Source organism: Lepisosteus oculatus, chromosome 29, assembly GCF_040954835.1.
Source record: "Lepisosteus oculatus isolate fLepOcu1 chromosome 29, fLepOcu1.hap2, whole genome shotgun sequence".
NCBI classification, from domain to species: domain Eukaryota; kingdom Metazoa; phylum Chordata; class Actinopteri; order Semionotiformes; family Lepisosteidae; genus Lepisosteus; species Lepisosteus oculatus.
The window spans coordinates 3,245,870-3,273,847 of record NC_090724.1 but is presented as its reverse complement, the minus strand read 5'-3'; the positions used below and the strand labels follow the sequence as shown (position 1 = coordinate 3,273,847).

The following is a 27,978-nucleotide window of genomic DNA, read 5'->3' as shown; positions in this document are numbered from 1 at the left end:
CCTCTCTAAACCATCTGGCTGGTGGGAAACCGAGGGGGGAAACATCCCACCCAAACCTGCTGGAGGGATTCCGGCGGCTGTCTGCTGCCAGGCTTTACTGGTTTAGCCCTGGGGGTCAGCCTATCCAAATATTTCCCTCCGCTGCCCCGGAATACGGCATTTCGCTAGCTTGTTTTATAAACAAAAGTGTTACTTTCTTCAAGTGACGAATGCGGGAAATGTTGATGACTGCACTATGAGGCCGCAGAGGGGAAACTCAAGCAGAACGTGATATTAAACCCAAGAAGGGAGCTGTCAGCTATCGCTATGACCGGTCACCTCCCTGCGAGCCTTGGTTCACGGTGTATTCTAGCCTTCCGCGATCATCCTGTTAAAGAGCTGAGCCTTATGTGCCCTCTCTCACTAGGTGAATGAGGACCTCTTTCCCTTAGTAGGTTGCCTCCATTGTGCAATCAATGTTCCCTGGCAACGTGCATTCACCAAGACATGAACATTTCAGCGGCACTGTGTTTTTAAAGTATTACATTTTAAGCCAATGAAATCTGATTGGGTTACCCGTGACTGGACCATAAAAGTCATCTGGGCAATATGAGTGAGTGAAGTTACGGCAGGAGTTTGGAGAGCTGGTCATAGCTCAGGGTTTGTAACTAGAAGGTCCTGGGTCCGAGAGTCCTGGGTGGGGGGCTGCTATTGTACCCTTGAGCAAACCACTTCACTCAGATTGCCTTTGGTAAAACATCTCGGTGGGTACAAATGTCGGATAAAATTATCAGCCAGGTGAATCCATAATACATGAATGCACTGGGAATTGTGCTCTTTGGTCTTGTAAATTATGAGATCTTTGCCAGCCCAGCACAACATCCATCTAAGGTTCATGAATACAGACCCCCTCCTGTGAGATCGCTATCTGCTCCCTAATCCTGAATTGCATTCATCAACGCAATGCAAACAAAGGTGACTTTGGTGCCACACCTTGAATGATGGCCCTTTGTCTGAAGACAACAGCGCGAAACTGGGGCGTTGGAAGAGGCAACCTCGACTCTTACTGACCATTACCTTGAAGGTGTTAGTGCTATGTGAGCAACAGTGATCTACAACATTAGGGTCAAGTAAATAATTTGACTTCTAAAGAGCATCAGAAACTTCACGAACGAAATTTTACGTATATTTGTCACTAGACTTTTTTTTATTTCTGTTTGGTGGTAGATCCTACGAGGTTTCATAAATAATGTCTAAATTAATATTTTTTGAGTTAATTTGTTAAAATACGATACGTAAAATGATGTACCCTGAATTACTACGTGTTGTGAAAAAACTGCTACTTCTTCAAAAAAGGACTGCTTGTTGCCACTTGTTGCTCTCGTCTTCACTCCTTCGGAAACAACGCGTAAAACAAGTCAGAAGAAACTATTGAGCAACACCGCGCTGCTTTACAGCAAAACATTTTTCTCTCGCAAATCGTGAGTCAGTTACACGCGTCCACTTTCACTTTACGACCTCACTCCCTCACTTTTTTTCTCTTAACTTTGATCGCACCCCTCCAATGTCGTCTTCGCTTCGACCTCGATGGACGGGAACTTTCACCAATCAGATACTCAGAGGGGGACGGCTAAGTGCTTGATTGGCTTCCCAAATCACCAATAGAAAGCTGTATTCAACTTTTTTATCCCGCCTTAGCGAGTGACCTCGCTTCCACCCAATAGGATTCGTGACTTCGCATTTAGGACCCTCCCTACTTCAGTTTTCCCCTGTCGCTGGGCTAATCAGAGCGCGTCTTGGTGTTCTCCGCCATTTTGTAGGACTATAAGATAGCTCGCCTAGCCTGTCGTCTCGCTGCTCTGACCTGCAGTTCTGTGTTGTGCAATGGACGGGTGAGTAAGAGAAACATATTCGTTTAAAAAAAAAAAACCGGTAAAACCCTGAAGTGGAAAAAGCAACGATAAAAAAAAAAAAATCACCAGAACTTTCTGACTTTCCGGCAGAAAAAAACAAAACCCGAACAGTTTCTCCAGAGGAGGAGAACTTGTCTTAAAACGGGGTTCTCTCGCAGTAATTAACGTTAGTCAATCTTTAAAAAAAAAAAACGGAAGAGGGACTTCTTGTCTCGGAGGGGCGAGCTGACGAGCGTAGTTTTTAGAGGTAGTCCGGGCTTAGGGGAAGTAAAAACGCTGTGGTTTAGAAGTTAACTGTAATACGGAAATTATTTTTTTCGCACTAAGGCGAGCCGAGGAGTCCCGGGTGTGGGTTTTGTGCGGCTCCTCGGCTGTGTTTACACTGAGGAAGTTGAGCGTCTTGTTCTGCCTAACGGACAAGTTTTGAGGACCAGCACGTACGTTTGGGAGAGCAGGAGTTGGGTGTTGAGAAACTTTTCTCCCCCTCCTCCTCCTCCTTCCTCGCCTTCGCTCAATACAACGCGCTAAAATTTTTATAAGTTTTTTTTTTCCCCTCTTTATTTTTTTTTTGTGTTCGCGACATGGCGGAAGGAAAACCGAGTCGAGACGCCTCGACGGGCGAGCTGATGGGCTGTGCGCACACAAAAAAAAATACATATTTCCTCCTGAAAACCAAAATTTCGGGTTCAAGTTGGAGGTGCCGCGCTTGCTGGGTTTCGGATCTTTTTTTGGGGGGGGGGGGGAACTTTTTCTTTTTTTTTACCCTCGCTGCTCGGGGTATTTTTTTTTTGGGGGGGTGAACTGATCTTAACCTGGACTTTGACGTCCCCGTCCAACCGTGTGCGGTGTTAAAGTTTTTAAAGCCAGCCCTGAGGGACGTCGAGGTTGCGTGGCTCGACCAGTTGAAGCACTCGATGGTGGTGATTTAAGTACCCGCCAACAGACAAATACCTGCGGATCGGAGGACTGCACCGCCAGATCCCAGAAATGCGGTGCTTGTCGGTCCTTGGCGTGTTTCTTTTGGGGGGGGTAGGGTAGGGTGTAGGGTCCCAACTCCTGTTTTTGGTAACTTTGTAGAAAGACAGTGGCGGGCCCCGCCGGGGAGGGAGGGAGGGGGGATTTAGCCCGGCCCTAAACTCCCCGTCCGCTTCAGATTTACATTTGAAAAAGAGCTGTTTTATCTGGGAAGTCGATCTCCGAGGTATGGGGGGGGCTGGTCGTGTCCAGGTGGGAAGACCTGGGTACCTGGGCGCCAGTGTGCGTCGTCTCCAGCCGTGGCGGTGTGAGGCTCTGGGTACAAAAAAACACCAAGATGTGCGGGTTTAAAAGCTCCTTCTCCAATCAGGGGGAAGCGTGACCGACCCACGCCTCTTCATTTTCTTCCTTAATCTCTTTGGGATCTCCCCCCCCTCCCCAATGTAATCCGATGGCATTCATGTTCTGACGTGATGCGAGCGATGTGGTTTCGTATCGTCGTCTTTGCCGAGACGCATTAATAAAATCTTAAAATCTTAGGTTTTCTGGCTCCCTTTTCCCCTCTTGCCTCGCTGGGCAGATAGTAATTTAAATAGTCTACTCCCAGTTACAGGCAAGGTTAGCATTAGTGGTTGTTTTTTCCATTTCCTCGTTCTTTTAAACTTCTCTATTCCGTCCATGCTGCCAGATCTAGTTATGTTGCTTTAGCGCTTCTGCAAGAAACGTGGATATTTTACCCCGCATAATGCTTGATGACCCCTTTTCCGTTCCGTAAAAGTCAGGAATGCAGATTGGTTCGTTATACGTTTTTGTTTTCCAGCAGTGTTTCAGTTCGCCCAAGTTCGAGCTACTTCATGTCTTTTTTTAAGTGAGTGAGTTTAGGCATACTAATTTGGCCAAAAATTAACACTTATCACCCAATACTGTTAAGTTAATGTGTAGATCATTAAAGACACGACCCAGATAGTTTTATTGCTGTTGGTTGTATTAAGCAGTTCTGAGTTATTGCTAATATGTAACAGTCCACTTGAAAAAGTGCTGCACTGGACTTTAAATGTCATGCTAGTAGGAAAGGACTTTACAATAGACATTGCAGTAGATGTCCATCTTATTGCTTTCAAGAAAAGCAACTAACTTACCCTTGGCTGTCAAACAATACTGAAGTAATGCATGTTTTTCTTTCTGCAGCCGTCTAGAGACTGATTTGTATCCTTTGGGATCCAGTTACGCCACTGAAAAAGAGTAAGTTTTTCCCATTTTACTCTTTCTGGGTAGACTTTTCTTGGGGTCTGTTTCTTTATGAGGACGATGGAAAGCTCTAGTTTCTTCCTGGTACTGATTACTTGTGTTTATGGCCCTGTGTACATTGACCCTTGGGTTGCTCACGTACACAACTGCCTGGGTGAAAGATGGGTTTAGTCTCTTTGGGTGGGAACTTTTGATAAGCTCAGAATTCCTTAACTTTAGACAAAATATTTGTGAAGACAATACCACTAAGCAGACCTTTTGTTCCTGAATAAGGTTCCTGAATCTCAGCTCAGGCTTCTCAAATTGAGTTTTGCAGTAACATTCCCACACTGTATTGCTAAATTTTAACAGTGAGAGACTCAGTTCTATGTGAATGTTACCAGTTGTTCCAGAAAATTGATTTGAACTTCTAGTAACATCGATAAATATTGGTGAACACCCCTTGTTGCACAATTGTGATGTAAGCTGATCTGAAATGTTACATTTGTGGTTAACAACTTAAACTTTGTTCTTGGTAGTCAAAACCTTATTATATTCCTGTCTGCAGTAGGTATTGCATGTTTAGATTTCTATGTATTAAGAGTAGTATATTGATGTTTCACAATCCTCATGTCGCATGGATATAGTTGTAATTTGTGCAGTTAGATATGGAACACTTGTTGCTTGAATTGAAAGTGAACCTCTTTGTCTTGGTTTCTTTTGTGAAGCGCTTGAGATGCCTGAACTACAGTACACAGTGGGCTGTATAAAAATAACTTCCTGTTGCATCATATTTTCCTGATACTATGGAAAGACGACTAGTGCTTATGCGAGAGCCTGGACACTGGTAGACTCAAATTACATGTTACACAGGCAGGCGCCTTGACTCTGAAAGACTTTGCTTTGCACATCTCCTTTCCTCCGTGACACCAATATTAACTGATAAGTTGTTTTTCTATTACGTATGGTTCTGAAAACTGTTGCAGTGTTTTGCTTAAAATACCAGAAAGGGTCAGTTTTTCCTGAAAGCAAATCCTACACATGTAATGAATTTTAATTCCTACCATTTTCTTGGTAGTGTGGGTCTGTGCCTTTTAACCATATGCTCAGGCTGCTGTGCTTCCAAAGACTGATGGTTTACTGGGTTGAGGGAGGGAAAGAAAGTAAGAGCAAATCTTAGGATTGCTTAAACGTTAGTGTGAGGAGTTCGGATTTTATTGCTCTTGTAGTTCAGTTTTGAAACGTCGTATAATTAGTGCCAGATCTAAAAATGACAGGCTAAAGATAATTGAGAAATGACAAAGTGCTTTAATTTCAGATTTCCTCCTTCGCCCTTAAGAGTTGCCTCAGTTTCAGGGGATATACCTAATGCTAAAGTGTCTTAAGACCCCTTATGGTGAATCATACTTTTAAGATGGCCGTAGAGGACGTTAGAAAGATTCTTTTGGTGGCTGCACTAGTCCGATTGGGGAGGGTCTGATTGAGCTGTTCTTGTAAAATCCCTGTTGGACTGTGGAGGAGGGGATAGTGGCAGTAAATTTCCTGTCAGGGGCCCTCCTGAGAAACAGGATGTTGAGAATGGGGGTTGCTCCAGGATGAGTGTCAGGCTGCCCTGGTTACTAATTTTTCATATTCTACTGACAGGGTGGACTGTGGGAAAGTTAAGGGAATGTTTGGATTACCCTCCCTGGAAAAAAATATCAGATCTGTTTTGTAATGTGTTCCAGTTTAATGTTATAATAAGATTAAACACTAGAATCAGCGGAATACTTAAAGTTTTCATACGATATTACTGGGCATTTTCTATATGTGGTCTCTAGAGAAGTTCATAATTTCAGTTTCCAGTGTCAAGTTTTCCCAAGTTTTGTTCAAGGTGTTTTTTAAAATGTATGGAATCTCCTTTCTTGCAGGAGGAATTAAAGGTGTAAATCAGTCATTGTTTAGGTTTAGAAGGCAAAACCATTTAGAAATGTCTAGTTGGTGGAATTTTGTAACCCTAGCAACTTGATGAACATGTAAAATGTGGTCCACTGAAATGAGGAACTTCAAGGTTCTGCCTAGAGGTGTTTCTCAGTTGTGAAAAGGAATCAAATATCTCATTTGTACAAGTATTTTACATGTGTCCAAGAGCCTTTTAAGTTATGCAATATTGTGTGGTGGTGGAAATTTGGGACCTGTTTGTAGTTGAGCTCTCAAATGTGCTGTTCAGAACCCTCTTAAGTATTCCCATGTGCTACTTGAGTTGTGCAAATGCAGCGCGGTTCTTCAGACAAGATGCAAGCCATGTTATGGAGCATATTTAACGTAAAATACCAATTTTTGGGGGTTGATAACTTTATTTGAAGACCACTTACCTGGTTTCCAAACACCCACAAAACATCTAGTGCTCTTTTTAAGCTCTCCAACCTCTTGGTCTTCCTTTCTTTGCTCTCTGTGCAGCACTAAAACTCAGGTAGTTTCAGTCTTCCCTTGTTTCTGCTAAAACCTTATCACATCACTGTAGCCCCTAACTTGTATTAATTTTAAGCCTTCACCCTTGCTGCTATCTAACAGTACTGTCTTCTTTTCTTCACAGCAGTGTCCACGATATTACAGTTGGTACAAAGGTAGGCATCCCTTTTTCTGCTTTTTTCCCTACACTTGTTTGTTGTTTCAGAATGCTTTAAGGTTTCCTGCCATCTCTTCTTCCTGACCCTCTATTCAAATGTGGGTTGAGGATTTTCTTAGGAAAAGGTAGTATTTAAAAAGGAAATGTATTGTAAAGGCTACATCAAAAGGGATTATTTCCCCCATTTTTAAGCCAATTTAATTCTGTGAAGTCAGTGCCCTTTTTTCTAAAGAATTAGGTTTGATATATATGTGCTTTTAAATGGTCTTCATGCAAGACTTGCAGATGTTACTTGTTGGTTGAAAAATATTTAAAATAGCTCAACCAGTAAAGGCACTTGCCTAAGCATAGGATGAGAGCTACGACTGAGCCTGGGTCATGTCTCGAGCCAGCTGACTGAGCATTTCCTCGAACAGCAATGCATAGTTGGCTGGGTGAGACAGTTGGCACCTTGCGACACGGCAACCTCTGTATCTTCCTGGGTGCATACAGCCATGTGGTGCTCTTGGCGAATAACATTCTGTTCACCCTGTCAGTGCTGAACCTCCAGTATGTGCATTTTGCCTGTGACATGCTAAATACAGGGGTTTAAAGGTGGGTGGGTCAAAGGATTTGGCCTGCAATTCCTCATCCTTCCATGTACAAGATCGTAGGGTTGTAGCTGCAAGCCAGGGGTAAAAACCAATTGTGTTAATTCACAATTGTGTGGATCTTAAATACTTGGCAAAGAAACTTGCTAGCTTGTACCATATTACAGGACATGCTCTTCTGAATGAAGTAGTACTTGAAAATGTTGGAAGTCCTGCCCGTTTTTTCTGAGGGGCAGTAGTTCCAGGCTGAATTGCCTCAAAGCATTTTTATTGACCTGTGGAAGCTGATTTTTTAAGTTAACCTGATGCATTGATACTTTATCTGGAGGTTATACTAAGGCTGCTTTCAGTGAGGTTAGTAAATCAAACAGCCTTGAATTGCTCTTGAGATAAGAGTCTTGGAAACTCATCCTTGTTGCACTGAGTCATATCTTTTAGTCCTCCATCATAAACTGGAACTTGGAACTGCACATAAACAGTTACTGTTCTGAGCCATTGAACTTAATCCAAATTTCTCAATGTTGGGGTACCACCTGAACTTTGTCATACTTCGAAATATTATTCTTGTCTGTCTTGGGTCTTGGATATTCATGTCACCAGAATTAAAATGTTGTGATTTCAGAAAATATTTTTAGGTCTTCAAAAAGCAGAAAATGTTCTTGAGGGCTGCAGCCTCCAAACAGTCCTAGCATTTCTGTTGTCTAAATAGTTTTTCCTGCCGTGAATTATGTTTGTAGCGATAACGGTTTACAGACTTATAGAATAAACTGTTGTGTTGGAGTACAAAAGTTCAGTTACATGCAAAACGTAACATTTGCAGCTTAACGGGTTCATGTTTTATAAGGATTAAAGGCATTAAGCAGTGGTTTAAATATTACTTCATATGGTTCACTATACCAGTTTAAACTGAAGTCGCCTATATCCATAGCCGTGGAATGTTCACAGTTGATGAATCCATATTTGCAGGCTAGTGTTTCCTGCTGGGAATTCAGCCATATTTATTTTAAAACCATAACATTTGAGCACTCCAGTAGTTACTGGGGGGAGTGTTTAAAGTGAGGCATGTGGACGCTTAGCGGTTGTGGTTTTGTGATTGTGAGGAATGAGTAAAAACCATGCGAGTTAAATGTCTTGCCATTGTTGTGTTTTTTGTGGGCCTTCCTGTGTAATATTTAACAGTTCAAACTTTTGCCCATATAAGTACCTTCATCTACGTTGTGTAGAGAGGGTAAGGATAGAAAGGAGGGGCTGAAGTTTTTTTTTGTAATGTTCTCATCTGGAGACGCAAGGACATGACTGTTGTCATGGAAACCATAATTAACTGGCTGGGCGGGTTGCCGGGAATGCAGTGGGTGCATTCCTTTCTCCCTGACTCCCAGATTCCTTTGAATCTTTCGAAGGGCCTTTGCCACAGGATGTAGCAGACAAGTTAGTGCATGTCGGATGTGGTATTATCTTCCGGAGTACTGCACTGAAGCTGCTGTTTGGTTCCTGTCCTCTGGTCTGTTCACGTAATTGTTTGCCCAAGTTCTCCCTTTTGGATTCATTTTGTAATAGAATGTAGGAGCATGGAGTAGTGTTGCAAGTGAGTGCTCAGTTTGGCCTGTAAACCCACTCCCTCCCTCCCTCTTAGCCATGCTTAAATTTTTCTTTGTCTAGTTTGTTAGACTCATTTAAAGAACAGCATCTCTTAGCACATATGCTAGATGCTAACAAATTGCTAGAAGCAGTGAAATTTTTATCTGAAACATTACATTATGTTCAGTTTTTGATCATGCCTGAGGCCATTTAAAAAAAAAAAACCTCAAAAGTGACTTGAAGGTTGGGTGCTGGAATGAGGGGGAGTGTTCCTGAAAAGTTGCCTATTCTCTCCCAGGACGGGTCTGTGGCCTGTTCTGATCTACAGACTGTTCAGAAACATGTTCATTCTCGCAACAGTTTTACTCCTCCCACATTTTTTGTTGTAGTTCTGTTCCATAAGGATGGTCTCTCTGCAAAGGATCTTAATTACACTTTTTTTTACAGAGATCCGCTGCTTGCTGATTTGTGCTAGTACATAACCTATTCAATGCAAATACCTGAGGTGGATGTTTTGGGACTAGTTAGGACTTCTTTTGTGGATATTCTTTTGCAAATGATTTGTAGGGATAGCCTATTACAGTCAGTGCAGCAGCTTGTCTCTGGTGTCTTATCTGCTTCGGAAGGGAGTTGCAGATCTTTGAAAGACTCTTTGTTCTTGCTGCCTTCCTTTATAATGCGTCATGGTCATTGCACTGTTTCCTCTTGGCTTAGTATCCCTGTTTAACCTGTGGAGAGTGCTGCTGAAATTCCACTTGTGATTGGCTAGGACTGCTTGAGTTTTTAAATTTCAGCACAGCTCTGATCTCCCCTGTTGGCATTAAAGGAGTATTTTTGAAGCTTCTGAAACCAAAGTGCAGCATAATTTCCAAAATGGCATTAATTTATAATCTTTGTCAAACTTCTGTGGGCTTTGTGTGCGAGATGCTACTTTCTGAGTTGATAGTTCTGTCCTTTAAAGAATGCATCTTGCAATTACATTTAAGAAATCTTGTCCTTTGCTAGTTCCCTAATATCCTATTGAAATGTTCAATGAAACTGGCAGGATTTATAAAACAGAACTAGGCTTGATATTTTTAGCAACTCCTTAAAAACTGCACTTTGTAAAGTATAAATCCCTTCATAGCTATGTTAGCTTTGAAAGAGGACTAGCTTAAGTAGATATTTCAAGCCTTGTTGCAAAGTGGCGTTCAGGGATTTCCTGAATGAAAAACTAGTTTGTGTGAACTATTGGTATTGCACAGTCTGGCACTGTGAGCACAGGGTGGGGAAACTGCACCTGGAGCCTAAGGGTGTGGTTGCCATGGTGAGGTGGTGACAGACATGCAGTGCTGCTATAGCAATAGCATTTTTCCTGTAATGCGTTGCTTATTGTTGTTGGTTACAGGGAACATTTCCCCCCCCCCGCCTTCGTCTATGCTTTTTAGTCCTTATGTCAAATCCATAGTGAAGATCAAAACTTTCAGATTTGGAGGATAGTTGTTTTTTTTTTTTTACTGGTTAATGTTTCATTTTAAAGAAGGGTGGTGACTGTGAAGGTCTGAATACTTGTCACTTCGGTTGCCAACGTTGTAACTTTGTCTGAAGAGCGGGCACAGTATACATTTGTAATAATGTGGCCATTTAAGGTAGGTCAGTTCTGAAGCTGCCTCTGTGCACTTACAATGCATTCATTTAAGGGTTGATGAGCTCTTTAGAACTGCCCTGTTCTGTTTGAAGTGGTTTATTAATAAAGACGTGTAAGGGCCCCTTTCTCGTATGTCCTTCCTCAGAAGGATGGAGTCTGGATGAACGGCTGTGGCATGAGGTGGAAAGAAGGGTTTTTGTGTGTATGTATAGGCCAGGCACAAAGCCTGCTCTGTGCGTTTCCCTGGACTGCTCTGCTTTTGATACAGCAGAACAGGAGCCCTTGATGCATGCTGGAGCACAGATGACTTTTGCTAGAGCAGACGAAACCTTTTAATGAGCTCTGACCTTTATTGATCTAGGGCTTCTGTTCTTACTAAAGCAGCCTCTCTTAAAGACTAATGTACATCTGTACCCTCCCTCTTTTTTTTTAATCATCTTGCGTGGTTTTCGGCATTTCTGCACTGTTGGAAGCTTCAAATGCTTGGATTACATGTTCTAGCCTCTCAGATTTTTTGAAAGCAAATGACCTCAACAGTGTCTGGTGACTGAGCTAGTTAAGGCATTGCATAATTAACTCTTACCTGGCCCTTTTTACTTCTGTAGCTACTTTTGCAATGTACTGTGCTTTTGAAGATGGATATAAAGCTAAATAGCTCCATTTCTGAAATGCGTAGACCTATTTTACTCTTTCTTTACCGTTAAGTATTTTTGCTGTGTAGCTTAAGCGTTGGAGGTGAGAATATAAACTGGGCAATGCAGGTCTCCATAAAGCTAAAGGATAGCTAGCTTAAGTTCAGAAGACCTTGTGAATTTTCTCAGTGATAAGGGAACTTTTGATGCGGTATTGTTGGGGAAAAGCAAAAGGAATAGGGGGGATTGTGAGAAACAGAACTTGGGTTAATGGTGTTTTTTCATTGAAAACCAGTTACTGTAGAATGGCATTCCATAAATGATTGTCTGATTAAGTGAAGGGTTCTGTTTTCAGACTAGCAGAGTTACTTGTCCATCTTGCCTCCCTCCCACCCACACATTCCTGCTCACTGTCCATCCTGAAATTGATAGGGTTTTCCTTTTGAAGCTTGGATTTCCACATTAACCCTTGCTGTGGTCTGTGTGGAGGGTGGTGGTGGTGTGACCTTTGGCCTACAAGAGGAGCTGGGTTAAAGCTGTAGTGGGAGACTTGGGGGGGTTCACTTCTGGAATGCACCAGCAGCATTTGGATTTCCTTCTGAAGTTAAAGAAGGATTAACACTTTAATTTATTGTTTCTTTGGTATTGACATTTGTGTAAAGCTGAAAAACATGTCAATTGCCAGTTTCCTATGGTTTTGTTTTTAATTACCTGAAGATCAGGCCTATGGGGGGTGGTTATGAGCTTTTGTTTGGGAGTGGGGGGGGGTTCAAGGTAAATTGGGTGGTAACCTAATTGCTAGGGTGCTTAATTGTTGGGTCCTGTGCAGTTGAACAAGAGCATGTAAAGTACAGTTTATGGCTGTAGGGCATGTTAGGAGATGTAGCTCATAACTACATGTGGATTTAGCTGGAGTCTCGAGCTCTTTGAATTGTACAGTTGGGGAGTCGGGTGGGTGGGGGGTAGCAGTTTGAACGTCAGGTGTTACACTATTAAAGCAAGGTGATGCAAGATTGCAGATCCCGTCTTGCTTCCTCTGCATCTCTAGCTTGTTTTATTATTTAAATTATCCATACTTTGTGCAGCTCCTGTTCCCATTAAACTGAGCCTTGGCAGAATCTGGACTGTTTTGGCTTTTCACAGGGACATGCTAAATGCAGCAGGGTCTCAGGCAAAGTAGAGCCATGTTGTAGGGGACTTTTACATTATTCCTCATTTTGGTTTCTGAACTTAACGCTAATGTAAATTTTCAGTATTTACATTAACGGCAACCTTCCAGCTCTTGTGTATCCAGCAGACGAATCCTACTCTGTTGGGCGCCTGCGCTCTGACCCCAAGCTTCTCTCCCTGTCAGTCTCGGAGCAAGCTGGGGTATGCGAAAAGACAAATTCCTAATACAATAAATTGCATGTGGCCAATAGAGCGATTTAGAAGATCACTTTAAAAGGCTTTATTAAGCTAATTCTACTAGTTATGCACTGAACTAATTATGCATAGCTGATATCGAGCTATGTGCGAGTGTAGTGGAAACTGGAAATGTGGCTCTTTAACAAAGCTACCCAGCCATATTGAAGGCAATACCTCGACTTTTCATGAAACACCTGGATGAGCTGAACAGCTTTAGTTTTTCCCTTATTTTTTAAAGGGGAAGTCTTGTCTGCCATTACTCTTGATGACGAAACATAGTCTAGAAATGTTTGCTTACAGCAGCAACTGAATGTTTTTTGGGTGCTGGTGTAAGATGCTTTTATGTGCACATTAGGTGCAATATAATCTCAATCTCCCAGATCAAAGTTTATTTTGGTGCTGGGTTTCATGGAAATGAGCTCTCCTTTGTGAAGAGAGAACAGTATGCCACTGTCCTTTTAATTTAACAGCTGCTATTTCTACCTGTGAATGAATTGCATTTACTGGGAAGGGTGAGACTTAAAAGCTCCCGTTTATCTGGTTAAAAGGGCATTGTATGGTTGGTTCAACCTGTGCAGTGCAGGTTTTTGGAGCGGTGTAAACTTAATACTCAGGATATTCCTTTTACTTAGGGTGGGTGATGTTTCACTCGTATTATGTTGGCTAAAAACTATTAGCTGTAGCTAGCTTTACTTGTTTTCCCCATACATTGAGATCAACAAATCCCTTCATTTGAGGAGACTTCCAAATGTTTAAGTTACCCCACATGGGGATGAATAAAGTATTCTGAATGGGTTTTTTCTTTGCAGCGAGGATCTGACGAACTTTTTTCATCTTGCGTCTCTAACGGACCATATATCATGAGCAGTTCTGGAGCAGGTAACTATTTTTGTAGGTACAGTTTGCCTTTCTTTTTTCTAGGATTTGGAAAACAAAAAAATAACTATCATCTTTCTTTCAGCCAATGGCAATGATAGTAAGAAGTTCAAAGGAGACTTTAGGAGTCCTAGTGCTCCCTCACGTGTCATCCATGTGCGCAAGCTCCCTAATGACATAAATGAGGCCGAGGTCATCTCTCTGGGACTTCCCTTTGGCAAAGTCACCAACTTGCTCATGCTGAAAGGAAAGAATCAGGTATGTCAAAGGTTTTTCTGCTTTCAAATGTGAGCTGCTTTAGTAGTGCAGAAATTCCTAAAAGTTTAGGAAGGTCAGGCACAATTATGAATGTTATGTTTACGTTTTCCTCAATTACAAGATGAGTGCCCATTACTTATTTAAATTATTTTGAATTAGTGGTGTAAGTTATATAAACTAGTCTTTTTTAGACTGTAGAATGTACCCCTGAACCACTGTGTGTGCTCTAGGCCTTCCTAGAAATGAACACAGAGGAAGCTGCCCAGACCATGGTAAGCTACTACTCTTCTGTGACTCCAGTTATCAGGAACCACCCCATTTTCATGCAGTACTCCAATCACAAGGAGCTCAAGACTGACAACTCCCCAAATCAGGTGGTAAGTATATAGCCTTGTTTTTTCTGTTTAAAGCTGTTAATATAGAAACTGAGATGTTATTGCATTAGACCAGTAAAGTTTGTGCTCAATTATCCCTTTTTCCTTTGTTTGCAAAAGTGGGCTTGTTTGCTTTTGCAGATGAAGGGCACTATAAGCTTAATGTTAAGGAAAGGCATTGGGGAAAAGTGCAGTAAACAGATGAATAAGACTATGTACCCAAATGCAATTGCATGCTAATGATATTTGCTAAATACCTGATCTGGTTTACACACCAGTTTCTTTATCCTTTTATAGCAGTCATAAACTATGGTGTGCTGTTCTATGGAAAGTTTGCTTGCAGTTTCCTTTTCATATGCATTAGTTCTGACTTTATAATAAACTGTTGTTGAGGTGTAATGTCCATTTAGTTCAGCTGTAATCTTGGCGACCATTAGGGAAATGGAAGTTAAGGGCTATATATGTTTCTTTAGAAACAACTGAGTTACAAAGGGAAAAATTTATAATTTAGCCCTTTCAATGGTAGTGTTAATATCAGATTCCTAATGAGTCAAGCATTATCCAAAATAAACTTAAAAAACAAAGCAGCAAGTTTAACAGTTTGTTCTGGTTACTGGGTTCTGCTAAGGCATTACTAAATGGCTTTTCTCCCCCCAGAGGGCACAGGCTGCACTGCAAGCAGTGAATGCAGTCCAGACAGGTAGCATGTCAATGAGCAGCGTGGACACATCAGGAATGGGCTCCCAGAGCCCTGTACTTCGCATTATTGTGGAGAATCTTTTCTACCCTGTGACGCTGGATGTTCTGCACCAGGTAATTTTATCGACTGCGAGAGCAACTAAAACTGCTTTGAAGTGGCACTATGGTACCTTTTAACCAAACTACGTGTGTTTGTTAGACATACAAGTATCTCATGAAGGGTTGAGCTTTGGTGAACATATCATCCAGTTTGATTTAAATGATCACCACAGCCCTTTCTAGATGTAACATTGAACATGTTTCATAAAGGGCATGATTTTTTGTATCTTAGACTTACTCTCAATGTTTATCAAAAGGGTGTATTTTCAAGGGCTATTCCAATTTTTTCTTTAGATATTTTCCAAGTTTGGTACAGTGTTGAAGATTATCACATTTACCAAGAACAACCAGTTCCAAGCCCTTCTTCAGTATGCAGATGGTTTGACTGCTCAGCATGCTAAATTGGTGAGTACTGCCCTCTGTCTGTCATGACTGGATACTGCAGAGCAATACTTGGTGCGCACTTGTATTCCACTTCCTCTCTACTGTTTCACAACACGGCTTCAGTAATTTTTTACATCCAAGGGACAAAGTTTAACTTGCAGGTACATCAACAAAAGTTATTCAGTAGCCTTTCCAGGCTCGTATTGTCCTTAAACTATTTTCATACTAACTTAACCCAGCTATCACAGTTCATTTTGCATTATTAGTCCGTAACCACATCTTTCCTCCTACCTTTCCGTTTTTTTGGTGCATCAGTATCTTATGTAACTTGTTTATAAAGGCATTGGATGGACAGAATATTTACAACGCCTGCTGCACTCTGCGCATCAACTTCTCCAAACTGACCAGCCTGAATGTGAAGTACAATAATGACAAGAGTCGTGACTACACTCGGCCAGACCTGCCCACAGGGGATAGCCAGCCCTCCATTGATCACCAAGCTATGGCTGCTGCTTTTGGTAAGGAATATGTTGAAAGGACTGGGAGAGCCTTGTGCCCAAGAACCTTATGCTCTCAGGTTGTTGGGTTTTAGAGTAGCTGTGTGCAACATGCTATAGTCTTAGAATTGTTTCCTTGATTTTATTCTTTAAGGTAATGGATGTCAAGTTTGATGTAGTTTTACAAACTAAATGCAATTTTATAGCTTGGGGTCTACAAATAGTTTTTCCAGCCTTTACTGTATGAGACTAGAAAGATTGACGTAAAAAGTATGTTTTGTTTTGAGGTTTGTGATCCTTTGTTAATGCTGTGAAGAGAATTGATGTATGTAGTAGTAAATTATGAACTTTATTTTACTTTTGTAAGCTGTTCAGTGAGGAAGGAGATTCCAGATATTCTGGAGTACAGAATTATATAGCACTGAACTTGTGATATATAATTTATTAGCATTTTTAAATATCACTCTGCCTGAAGTTGTATGGTGGATGTGCAAAAGTCCAAATGTGAGTTTAGTTATTATAGAATATTACTTGTAGTAAAATTACTGTCCTGGCTGAACAGTGCTCCGTTTATCAAGTCTTGAACCTCACATGCTGCTTGTGTAATGGTAGCTTTCTTGTGGGAAGGGAATGTGACGGTTATCCCATGGACACTCTTAAACACTTGAGTCCCATTGGATATGTGTGGCACAAACTGTGAAGATGCATGGCATCTGGAGTGCCGGGACTCATTGAACAGACTTGTGCTTGTTCAGGCTCTGTGGTAGGAATGGTGCTGAATCTCACAGGTCTCCCAAAACTCTGAAAAGGGACCAAATGGACTCCATTTGCAACTGGTCTTAAAATGGCATCTGCATCCTGGTGCAGTGCGTCTATACTTGTATTGTATCCAGAAACGCCATGTGCTTCAAGCCTATGAATTTTGTACATTCTGTTGACATCAGTCAGCATGCGTTTATCCAGTTCTTTTCTAAAAAAAACCCGCATCTGCTACAAATACTAATCTTCCTTACAGCTGACAATTGGAACAGTTTTAAACATCAATAATGGTGTTTAACCTTATCTTATAATTTTGACTTCAGTTTTACAAGTATCTATTTTTTTTGGTGATTTTTAAAGTTCTTAATCCTTTGTATTAAAACAGATCTCAAAACTGCTAGGTGTATACAATGGGAGGTCAGGGATATTATTCGATGGTAAAGTAAAAGCTGAAGGAACAAGGAAAGGTGTATTCCATGCTGAAAAGAGAACATTTTGGCTGTGGAGCCTTATTTGGGTATGTAGCTAGAATGGCTGCAAGTTTGTTACATTTCACCGTAGCATATAGTATTATGGGGACATTTATCTACCAGGTCCCCTGAATAAGGCTCCACAGCCGAAACGGTTCTCTTTTCTTAACAGCATGGAAAAAACCTTTACTTGTTCCTTTGCAGCCTACAAATGCTGACGCAGCTCCCTACTTGAACTTGATAAAAAAACAGCTCAGGTGAGGGCCACCCATAATGAACAGACTGGAACATGGAGTTGCACCTTTATTTCTCCCATCTACCTGCATAGATGGGACCTATTCCTGTATTTTTTTTTTAACATGCTTCTTCTATAGTAGTTTCTGATCTTGTCTGCTTTTTTCCTGCAGGTGCTCCTGGTATAATCTCTGCTTCTCCTTATGCAGGAGCTCATGGGTTCCCACCTGCCTTTGCTATTCAGCAGGCTGCAGGTCAGTAAATGATCAGTATATGCAGTCCAGAAGGTCAGGCACACTGGTGCTGAGATCCTATGAACTATGTAGCTAAATGTCCCCATAATGCGGTTTCCTTTGTTGAATTGTAATGGCTGCAAGATTAAATTGTTGCTTTTTTTTGTCCATTATCGTATTTCTGCTTGCAGATCTTGGTGTAACACTCCGATTCAAAGGTCCTTAAAACTTGAGTTCACTAACTTCTTTCATATATAAAGGCCTTCAGTATGGTTTTGGGTTAAATACAAGTTGCTTGATCCATAATGCTCTGCAACCCCTTCTCTTGATCTGGTCTTTATCACTCAGGGCTGACGATGCCTGGAGTCCCTGGGGCACTGGCTTCTCTGGCCATCCCTGGTGCTGCAGCTGCAGCTGCTGCTGGAAGGCTGGGCATCCACGGCCTTGCTGGTGGCCATTCCGTTCTGCTGGTTAGCAACCTGAACGCTGAGGTTAGTTCAATTCCATATTGCTCGTCTTTTGTCATGAGGGTGGTTGAAGTTCTTCTCCCCTTGCAAAAAAACATCTCCAGTGGTTATTAGAATTTCAAAAAAATATATGAAAGCTCAGTTAAGACATAAGGGACTACCTTGTGTTTTCACAATGTAGGACTGTAAGATTCCTTCTAATATCTGGCAATATACTTCATTTATAGTATAATGCATGGCCCTGGAAATCGATTTGGAAGAGCATAATGTACAAGATCTGAGTTTTCTACATTAGTATTGAGCTCCATTGTGCAGTAGTTCCTAGCTGTGCAGAGCTCATAACCTGACAAGTCGTAAGCATTTTAACCTGCAATAGCATAAGGTTGCTAAAACGTAATGCTTGCTAGCATTTAGACCTCATTGCAGCTCCTGGGGTTTTCCCCACTCTTTGGACATGTGTGAGTGGCATTTCTTCATCTTCCTTATGACCCCTCCCCTCACCTCTGCTTTACTTGGAGTATTATACCCATCCTGAGAGCTTGCATTTAAATACCAAAAGCAGTTCAAATATGTCACTCCTAAATACATCCTAAAAATACACAAGCATCTTTTTACACATCTTAAGACGGTAACTTGTTCCATTGTACTAGTAGAAGCCTGTCCCTTCGGAACATTTGTCTTGTATTCCACAATATAAGATTAAGAACTGCTTTGCTTGTATTACTGGGTGGTTGTTAGTCTTGTAATTTGACCCCACTAAGCAGCTGCTTCTATATTCCAGCCCCTATTCAGCCAAACTGAGAACTAACATTAGTCACTTTATTTCATGCTTCATAAAATTGCATTATTTTAAAGCTTTATTCTTGTTTTTGAAGAGACAATATTGCTTCATTGAAATGGTCTTAAGTCTCCTTTTGTGATTTGCTAAATATGGTTCAGAAAACCATTGACACATCGTAAGTCATGTAGCCACCTCATACCGTTACGTTTCATTCTGGAGTAACATTTGTAAAGTTACTTTCCAAGTTAAAATATATATACAATTCAAAATTATAATGCACTTAACTTTTTGTAACATGGTTGGAAAAGGATAACACCAGTTGCAAGGTATCTTGTTGGGTGGTATTAAGGATGTTTTCACAAACTTCACTTTCCAAACTGAAAATCTGCAAAGATTACTCTTTATAATGAACTAGGATCTAATGCATTTCAGATTTCCTTAACAGTAGATTGGTTTTGCTTGGTGTGAAATGATTTGCCCCTGTAGCAGTGTTTTAGTATGTCTTTCTCTGCAACAAATTGCATATCGGACCTTTTTGAGAACCCCCCCCCACATGTGAAAGCCAGTTTTGTTCTGTTGAATAGTCCTGATGGTTTTTCTTCCTGTAAGATTTCCATTAGAGTATTCCAGTTTTCTGACGACATTTGTAGTGTACTTAAAATCTGAAGTCAATATTGTCTCTGCTTTTTCTGTGTCTCATGTTTAAACTTTTTTTTCTCCCTCTTTAGTGTTCCTCTAGGTTGAAAAATCATTACCATATTAATTAAACCATCTAATAGCAGATGCTGCAGAATGGAACACTACATATTTCTTTGTGTATACTGACCTTGTTTTTTTTACCTCCTTTTTTTCTTCTCTCCCTCCCCATTCCCCTCTCCCCTTATTTTTTTGTTTTTAATACCTTGACCTGGAAACTTTTTGCCAACTGACTGCACGCCCCATGCCCCCCCACCCATCTGCTTCCTGTTGTCACAAATACACAACACTGTAATTTGGAATACAAAAACAACTCCCTTCCAAACACAACAAAATATCCCTCCACTGAATTTTGTGCCTACTCCCCTTCCCTCCTGCCCCTCTCCCCTGAAATATTAACCACCTTGAAACTTCACGATCCAACCACCGTTTTTCGCCATTCCCCGTGGATCTGCCTCGCTGTGGATGATATGTTCAACCTCCACTCTCCTGCCTCCGATCTTTTCCTGTCCCTTCTCCCTCCGCTGCCTTCCTCTGCTGTCCTATAAAGAGAGTTACGCCCCAATGCCTCTTTATTCTTTTCGGTATGTTATCATTAGCATCTTTTTTTATTACCTTTTTTGTTTTTTCTTTTTAAACTTCATCTAAAAAAACTTGAGTGCTGTTTTTTTTTGCGTGTTGATCATTTGGGAAAAAAGCTGCAGCATTCTCATAACTGCTATAATCCATTCTGTTGCTATGTTTGCTTGTTTTTTGTAGCATCTTTCTGTGCTTCCTTTCAGTAGAGGTACAAATTGGCAATTGTGCTGAGTATTTGGGAGGTGAACTAGGGATTTCTCTCATCTCTGGTTTTCGCATGTCTTATTGACAGCTTCCTGTGGTGCCTGAATTGAATCTTCTAATTTGTTGATTTTTGCTATTCTGTAGATCTAGGCCTTTCATTGTATTGCCTTCTTTTAAGACGTTTTGTACCTAGTCTTGTTAGTGAAGACTTTTAATTGCTTTTTATACTGTTCACAATATTTACTTCTTCCCTTTTAATAGTTATGCTAATGGAATTATCTATTGTATTTGTCATTGTAGTATATAATTCTGCAGTGACATCTGGATCCGAGTTAATAAACACACAATCTTTTAATCCCTGCATTGCATTATATGCAAGTCCTTTGGAGTTGATTATGTTCATATTACAAACTAAACCACTTTAATTATTTAACTTTTTTCAGAACAATTTGTGACTTACCGTTAATGCAAGCAGGTGTTTTACATGTCTTGTGATGCAAATGACAGCACTGGAGCTTGTAGGATGTTCTGCAGACTTCCCAGTCTGTTCTTGGTTAAGTTAAAAAAAAGCAAACTGCTGCTGAATTCCCTTTCAAAACTGTAATTTGCTTTTGACACTTTAGATCATAAATGGAAATTCAGTCTTGAGATGCTGCATCTTTTTTGTATATCAATTTGACTTTGATTTTTTTCCATTTTTAAAGTTTGGCTTGTTTAGTTATCAATTCAGTAGAAATGCATGTCTTTTGCTTTGCATGTTTTATATAGGCTTTAACAACAAGATTGCTTTTAATTGTAGTCTCCTAGTTTTATATAATTGGTACAATGGAATCAACATTCTCTTGATTTTCCAATATTAAGCTTTGCTGATGGGTTTTTCCTTTAACACTACAACTTTGATTAGTTTCCCCCTCTGCAAGTCTTTAATGGTATCTTAAACTGCATCTGGGAGGGAGAGATTTCCTATGATGACTTGTATGGAAATGTACCTCCTATTTCCTAAGTGATGACAAAAGTAACTTTTCTACCTCTGGTAAAACTCCATTATTGCAGTGATGCATCTTTAATCTAAAGAATATTAGACTACTTGTATCTTAATATGGGGTTTGCATTAGACTTAATGAAATGTAATGGGAGTTGTGCAAGACTTCTTTGTAATGTGATCTACGACTGGACATTGATATCAGAGCTTCACAACATTAAAAGTAATATTTAAAGATGCTGTCCAAGATTTTCATATGATCTTTTAGAGCTTTTTCCAAGGCAGTTACTAAATGAAAATGACGAGAAGTACCCGTTTTTCTTTTTGAGGAAAAGTTTTCACTGGCTCACAGCTAGAAGCCTGAACAGATACAGAAAGGTAGAATTGTGAAATTGAGAACTGATTTAATGTGACGTTTACTGATCAAGCCCATCTTGTTCTGTTCAGGTGTATATGGTGATGTAATGAGAGTGAAGATCCTGTTCAACAAGAAGGAGAATGCCTTGGTACAGATGGCAGATGGGACGCAGGCTCAGCTTGGTAGATTTCTTAATGCTTATTCTTAAAGTAAACATTTATAGTATCTGCAGAGCTTTTAGACAGGTCTTAACTCCAGTTTCTAGTTCAGACACAATTCAACAAATTAGTGTTTTACAAGTGATTTACACTTCAACCTTGAAATACTATTTTTATGCTGTCTTTTTTGCATTGTATCCAAAACTGCCTTTCCGAGGTTATAAAAACTGAAAATGATTCAATCTACTTTGCAATGGGTATTAAAAAGCAAAAGTGATTTCAGTAAATGAAATGTGGACTTCATGCCAACAATTAAACTTTGGTTGTCATTTGAGTCTTGGAATGGGGGCTTTGGGTTTGCAAACTGACTTGTGGTTCTGGAATTTGTTTGTGGTAAATGTATTAACCTGTGTTGGCAGCAATGAGTCATCTGAATGGACAGAAACTCCACGGGAAGGCAATCCGAGTGACACTGTCCAAACACACAACCGTGCAGCTGCCTCGTGAGGGCCAGGAGGATCAGGGCCTCACCAAAGACTTCAGCAGTTCACCCCTGCACAGGTTCAAAAAACCAGGCTCCAAAAACTACCAGAACATCTTTCCTCCTTCAGCTACCCTGCACCTCTCCAACATCCCGTAAGTTAATAAATTATAGCGATAAGAACATATGAAGGTGTAAAATCTAGGACAATTTCGGGCTTTTCTTTGTGTGCTTTGTGAAGTTGAATACAGTGGTATTCCATTGTGAACAATTTTCATATTTCCTGCTCATTCATTCTGGCAATTTTCTCACCCCTATTTTTCATAATTGATAGACCTTCGGTGGTTGAAGATGATCTCAAGATGCTATTTGCAAGCTCTGGTGCAGTGGTCAAGGCATTCAAGTTCTTCCAGTAAGTACAAACCGGTGACTGTCTGTGGTTTAATTTGAAACTAGCAATAAATACTTCTGTACAGAGACCCAACAGTATGAGCATTGTTGTGGTGGTTCAGGAAGATCTTGTTGCTACAAGCAGTTGAGAAACTATTCTTGGTCAGTTATTCTTTTTTTACATTTTGTGATCACTTGAATACTGCTCTTTTAAAAGTAGTCTAAGGAATTGATTGAATTTATGTAACAGACTAGCTCAACATTTTATGGCTTCCTTCCTCATTCCTACATTGACTGTAATGTCTTAAGCCCAGCTAGAAACCTCAGTTGATTTTCTTGTATAAGTCTTAGTCAACTGCTAGAAGTTGTTCAAATCCTAATGTCCGTCAGGGTTTGTGTACATGAACACTATAAACGCAGTAAATTGCCAATTATTCTGTTACATCTAGGAAAGACCGCAAGATGGCCCTGATTCAGATGGGTTCAGTGGAAGAAGCAATCCAGTGCCTGATTGAGTATCACAATCATGATCTGGGAGAGAACCATCACCTGAGAGTCTCTTTCTCAAAGTCCACAATCTGAAGGACCAGCTCCAGGGGGTTGAGGGGTCAGAGGAGAAGTTGTGGATAGACTGTCACTTTAGATGACAACCTTGTGGGAGAAGTCCTTCAGCTGGAGAAATGCCCACAAGACACACTTCCATCATTCCTTTATTATATATTTATATATATCTATAAAATGCCACTTTGAACCTAGAGACCAGAGAAAAACAAACCAGAGTTTTTTTTATTTGGGTTTTAAGCCTTTTATTAGCTTTTTTTTTAATGAACTAGTATAGTCATTCCCATGTGTTTTGTGCATTATGTAATCTTTATCTACAGATTGACTATAGTTTACACATGGCATCTCTGGGGAAAACCTACAAGTGAGACTATCAGGTTGCACACTTAAAGCCTTTCCTTTTTTCTTTTAGTATATTCTTGATGCCTTTGGGGAACCATACCACTAGGTTTAGAGGGGGTGGTGTATAGTACATTGAATGTTCTGCCTTTAAAAAAAAATCCTGTGCCTTATTGTAAAAATAGTCGAGACGTTCTTAAATCCATCTGAGTCTGTCTATGCCCCTTTGTCTAAATATCTTACATTGTTTATTTTAGTGGAGATGCCTTCATTTTGGTATTCCATTAAGCGTCATGTTATGCCTGTTCAACAAGAGGTTGTTGTATGGGGTAATGTACGAATTGGTGTAAATGCTGCATTTCTGTAATGTTGAATGATAATTCAGAGGCACAAACTTTTTGTGTATATCTGTGAGGCACAGGAAGGATTTTTTCAATTGAAGTCCATGCTGAAGTTAATTAGGCAAGGCTAATCAGGATTGTTCATATTCCCCAGTGTGCATATTTAGCTTACATTTTCATAAGACCCTTTGTATACCAGGGTTCCTCAGTCTTATAACTTTATTTACTGTTTATTAGCTTAGCTCTAGCAGATTCCATTTAATTTTTAACTTTATGCAATTGTGTACAAACCAACTTTTTTCATTGTGCGTATTCACATCTTTCCTATACTGTCTTTTTTTGGGGGGGGGTTGGGTCAGTGGTGTAATTTCATTACTGTGCCTTTTCATTGTTTTGTGTACTTCTGAATAGTACACAAGGAGTGGCAAGTAACACTTTGGCAGGCATTGGCGTTTTTGATTCTCTTTAGGTTTAAGTGACCTTTACCTGTTGGGCAGCCATATCTCAACCTTTATTTTGGTGGAAGCTTCAAAGCTCAGAACAAGCCCCTGTGTAGTTGGCTCCTGGAGATGCTCAACACATAAGCATTTGTCTTATACCAGTTTGAAGTTCTAACGCTAACAGGCAGGCTGGTAGGTGGGGATGACTTATACAAGTCATTTGGAGAAAAAAATTGAAACAAAACATTAATCATTTAAGTTAATGAAGAGCCTCTTATTTTCAAAATTTTAATCTCTGGAAGTGTCCAGGAACTTTAAACCTGGCAGTGACCTTTAAGCAATAAGAGCTTAAAGCTTTAGATTGCTGTTTTTCTGGTAAGCCAGTAAAGTCTAGATCTTTTTTTACCATTCAATAGGGGGGGGCGTGGATATAGTTAAGTGCTCTAAAGACTTGAGCTGGCCTTATACGTAGCTTGTTCCATAGAAATCTTCTACCTGGCTAAAATAAAGACCCAGACCAATTTGGAAGTCTTTTTATCCCAACTGCAATTGTACAAATGGGTGGTGCACTAGAGCCATTATCCTACTTCTGTCGTACTTTAAATGCCCTTTTATTATGATGCTTTTAAAATAACGGTTGACTTGGTAATGGGCATATGTTATCTATTCCTGATGGGGCTTGCTACAGTTTAAAACTTATGCATATCTATACATTTAACCTGTTTTTGGTGCCTGCTGATGAGTTGGGTACCACTCGTTCTGTCCAGAGTCTTAAGTTTCAGACATTCCTTTGTGCCTTTAGGATATTTAATATGTAGAAATAATGCCTTCAATTGGCATGTTGATCTTACTGTGTACCTTATTCAGTAACCTTTGTGCTTACGTTCAAACTATTTGGGACACATTTTACTTTGTAATTGGTGCAAAGCAATATTTTTTTGTAAAATATTTTTCAGGGTAATCAACATACCTAGGACCAAAGCTGAGTGCATTTTCTTCCCTTCACCTTAATGACTTTTGTTACATCTAGTTCCTGCTAAATGCCTTTATATATTAATATCTCCTTGAATGAAATTCTAACAGCGCAAAATTGGAAGTTGAAGGCTGTGCATTTAATAGTGGCATTATAAGACACTTCACATAAGCTGTTTGAAAGTACTGTAAGACCTTAATTGCTAAGCTGTTTTAAGCGATCAGACCATAGTGTCACCGAGGGATTTGGACTTGTCAATGTGCAAGAGCCATAATCCTTTTAAAAAACTATTAAAGGAACAATATCTGTTAATGCTGGTTTTCCCATTTCCTGAAATTTTGTACAGTCTGCAGGTCACTTTGAATATAACTCCTGCACAGGGTACTTCATCTGACCAAAAATACCGGCGAGTTGTAGGTTTTTGCACGCAGGGACTCTTGTCTAGATCTACTCTACATGTACTGTAGAATAGTTGTAGGAGTTGGATGTTTATGCCATCAGCAGCTTTTTGTGAATTTCTCTACCACCTTGTATACTTGGAAAAGTCCAAAATGTTTTGCAAGCCACGCTCAAAAACATCTTTAATGTTTGAAGTTTCAATATAAAGTGACATTGCATAGTGGTACTTGCATGAGAGTACATCTTTAATGCCTTAAATATGTGGGAGTATTACGCAGAAACTGACACTTCATGGAGAGAATATTTACTATAGCCTTAATTTATGGGTTTGTATACTTTACAGTTACAGAGGATGAATTTTGTGCCCCTATAACTAACCTATCTACAGGTTGAGTTGATCACCGCTTATTAGTTTTGGCATTTAGCTATTTTTTTAGGGGGGCTGTGTAGGGGAATAATGGGGGGGAAAAGGTGTAAATATTCATGCTTTTTGTACCAGATAAATGGTGATAGGGAAGCAATACAGGTTTTATAACTAAAACAAATGTATATTTTGATATCTGCTTTGACCAGGGTTTTCAGACCATTCTAGAGCCATATGAAGATAAATTTGTATTGCGAAAAGAATTAAAATATTTTCTAAAAATGTTTTCTGTAATCCTTTGTCCCTTTTGACCCATTGTTGTGATAATGGCTCATACCTTCTGGATCTTGTGCCTTTTAATAAATCTTTTATTCCTGCTTTCATCACTTGTGCCTCTTTTTTTTTTCTTCCCTTCTGTTCTTATGTGCGACTTTTACATTCTGTAATTTTTAATAACATTCTTATTTCTTACTCAGCCTTATGTACTTGTTCTTAGACCTAAGTTAGACTTCCATTCACATCCTCCCTCCCCATTCATTGCCAGTTCTGTGCTAACTCCTGTTCTCAGCTTTCTGCACTTGTCCTGATGCGCTTCCTTTAACAGGTTGACTTGGTGGACTGTGCATCTGCAACATGTCTTCCAGGCAAGGAGTTCATTTTTTAACTGAGGTTACACTGGCAATAGAAATATGATTTAAAACCTGAACCCCTTTATTTCTAATAAAGCTTGCAATGGGCAATGACTTTGGGTGTATAATCTCTTTAAAATAGTGTAGCTTGCACTGCCAGTGTAATCCTGAATGTTTTTCACCAAGATTCTGCATATTCTCAAATATAGGCTGTTCCCAAAACATCACAAACCTTTTAATTCTCCCACCGCACTCTGGGGAAACTGCTGCCAGTGACTCGATATTGGAACCAGTGTGAGAAGTTTAAATTGATGGAAACCATCCCTGTTTTGAGTGCTCCTTTGGAACCATTCTCTATTAGCGAAGTATGCTCAACATAGGTGAAGACACCAGAAAAAAATGGTTTAGCTTGGTTAATGAATATCCCCACGCCATAAGAAGCTTTCCCCTGTTCACGTTTTGTTCCACAATTGGCCTACAATTTTGTGCTGAATATCAAATGTATTCTTTCTGGGGGAAGTACACTTTGGGTCGCATGCCTTTGGTGAAATGATTGATATTCTGTGTGTGCTACATTCTCATTTAGGAGTTCCCAACAGAGGGTTTATTAGGAACTGCTGATGTGCTGCTTTACCAGCTTGAATGGCAAGCCTGGTTAAAAGGAAGATTTAAAAGTCTTTACCATCGGTGTGGTTTGCACCTGGCAACTTCTACTCCTCCAAGATGTTACACCAATGCAGTTAAAAACACACTGGGGAAAATGAATCACTTTGCTGTAATTTTCTCAGATCAATCTGGCTGTAATGATCGTGGTAAGGATGTTTTAGTTATAAATTACCGGCTATGTTGCCAGTGTGGGCTATCCTGCCCTTCTTGGGCACCGAGGGTGTGACCACATTCTAGTAGCACAATGGCTTTCTTGTGGGGATAAGTGTTAATGATTAAATCCATATCCTACTTAAGATCACTTTATTGGCCATATACAATTTCTTGCATTAGGAATTTCTTTTTGCAGACCCCAGCTTGCTCTCTGAGACGCAGACGGCGGGAGAGAGAAGCCTGGGGTCAGAGCACAGGGTTGGCCATTTATACGGCGGGCCCCTGGAGAAGCTGGGGTTAAGGGCCTTGCTCAGGGGCCCAATGGAGTAGGATTCCTCTGCTGACCGCAGGGTTTGATCTGGTAACCTTTCAGCCACAGGTGTGGATCCTGAGCCACAGAGTCACCCCTCCACCCCTTGTGCCTCATCCGTTTAGAAATGATCAGAAGATAAGCGTTCCTGCAAGCCTTTGTGAAACAGACAGCACAAAGAGGGTTTTCTCAAGAACAAAAACATTTCTGTTCAGGGACAGGGCTCTTAGCTCTATTCCTGGAGGGCTTCTGATTTTCATTTTCGCTAGGTTTCTTTAATGAGACTTA

At 40.3% G+C, this 27,978-nt stretch overlaps 1 protein-coding gene across 3 annotated transcripts; it reads left to right on the top strand.

Moving 5' to 3' along the window:
* Nucleotides 1–1,765: 1,765 nt before the first annotated feature.
* ptbp1b (polypyrimidine tract binding protein 1b) lies at nucleotides 1,766–26,315 on the top strand. 3 transcript variants are annotated; one of them, XM_015365608.2, is made up of 16 exons: nucleotides 1,766–1,871; nucleotides 4,056–4,109; nucleotides 6,673–6,700; nucleotides 13,346–13,415; nucleotides 13,498–13,670; nucleotides 13,901–14,047; nucleotides 14,702–14,857; nucleotides 15,137–15,247; nucleotides 15,567–15,744; nucleotides 17,360–17,440; nucleotides 17,768–17,910; nucleotides 19,914–19,947; nucleotides 21,576–21,668; nucleotides 22,064–22,280; nucleotides 22,460–22,537; nucleotides 22,965–26,315. In XM_015365608.2, the coding sequence occupies exons 1-16, from the start codon at nucleotides 1,864–1,866 to the stop codon at nucleotides 23,095–23,097; spliced, it is 1,704 nt and encodes a 567-aa protein (XP_015221094.1). In that variant the 5' UTR covers nucleotides 1,766–1,863; the 3' UTR covers nucleotides 23,098–26,315. The 3 variants fall into 3 exon arrangements, with proteins under 3 accessions (XP_015221094.1, XP_015221093.1, XP_015221095.1); XM_015365607.2 differs by having other exon boundaries at nucleotides 6,670–6,700; XM_015365609.2 differs by lacking the exon at nucleotides 6,673–6,700 and having other exon boundaries at nucleotides 1,831–1,871.
* The last annotated feature ends 1,663 nt before the right edge of the window (nucleotides 26,316–27,978 follow it).

What these genes read in the sequence shown, in the direction of transcription:
- ptbp1b (XM_015365607.2), top strand. An exon ending in TGCTGAAAGGAAAGAATCAG is followed by an intron (nt 13,671 to 13,900) that starts GTATGTCAAAGG and finishes TGTGTGCTCTAG; the next exon opens with GCCTTCCTAGAAATGAACAC. An exon ending in TGCTATTCAGCAGGCTGCAG is followed by an intron (nt 17,441 to 17,767) that starts GTCAGTAAATGA and finishes TTTATCACTCAG; the next exon opens with GGCTGACGATGCCTGGAGTC.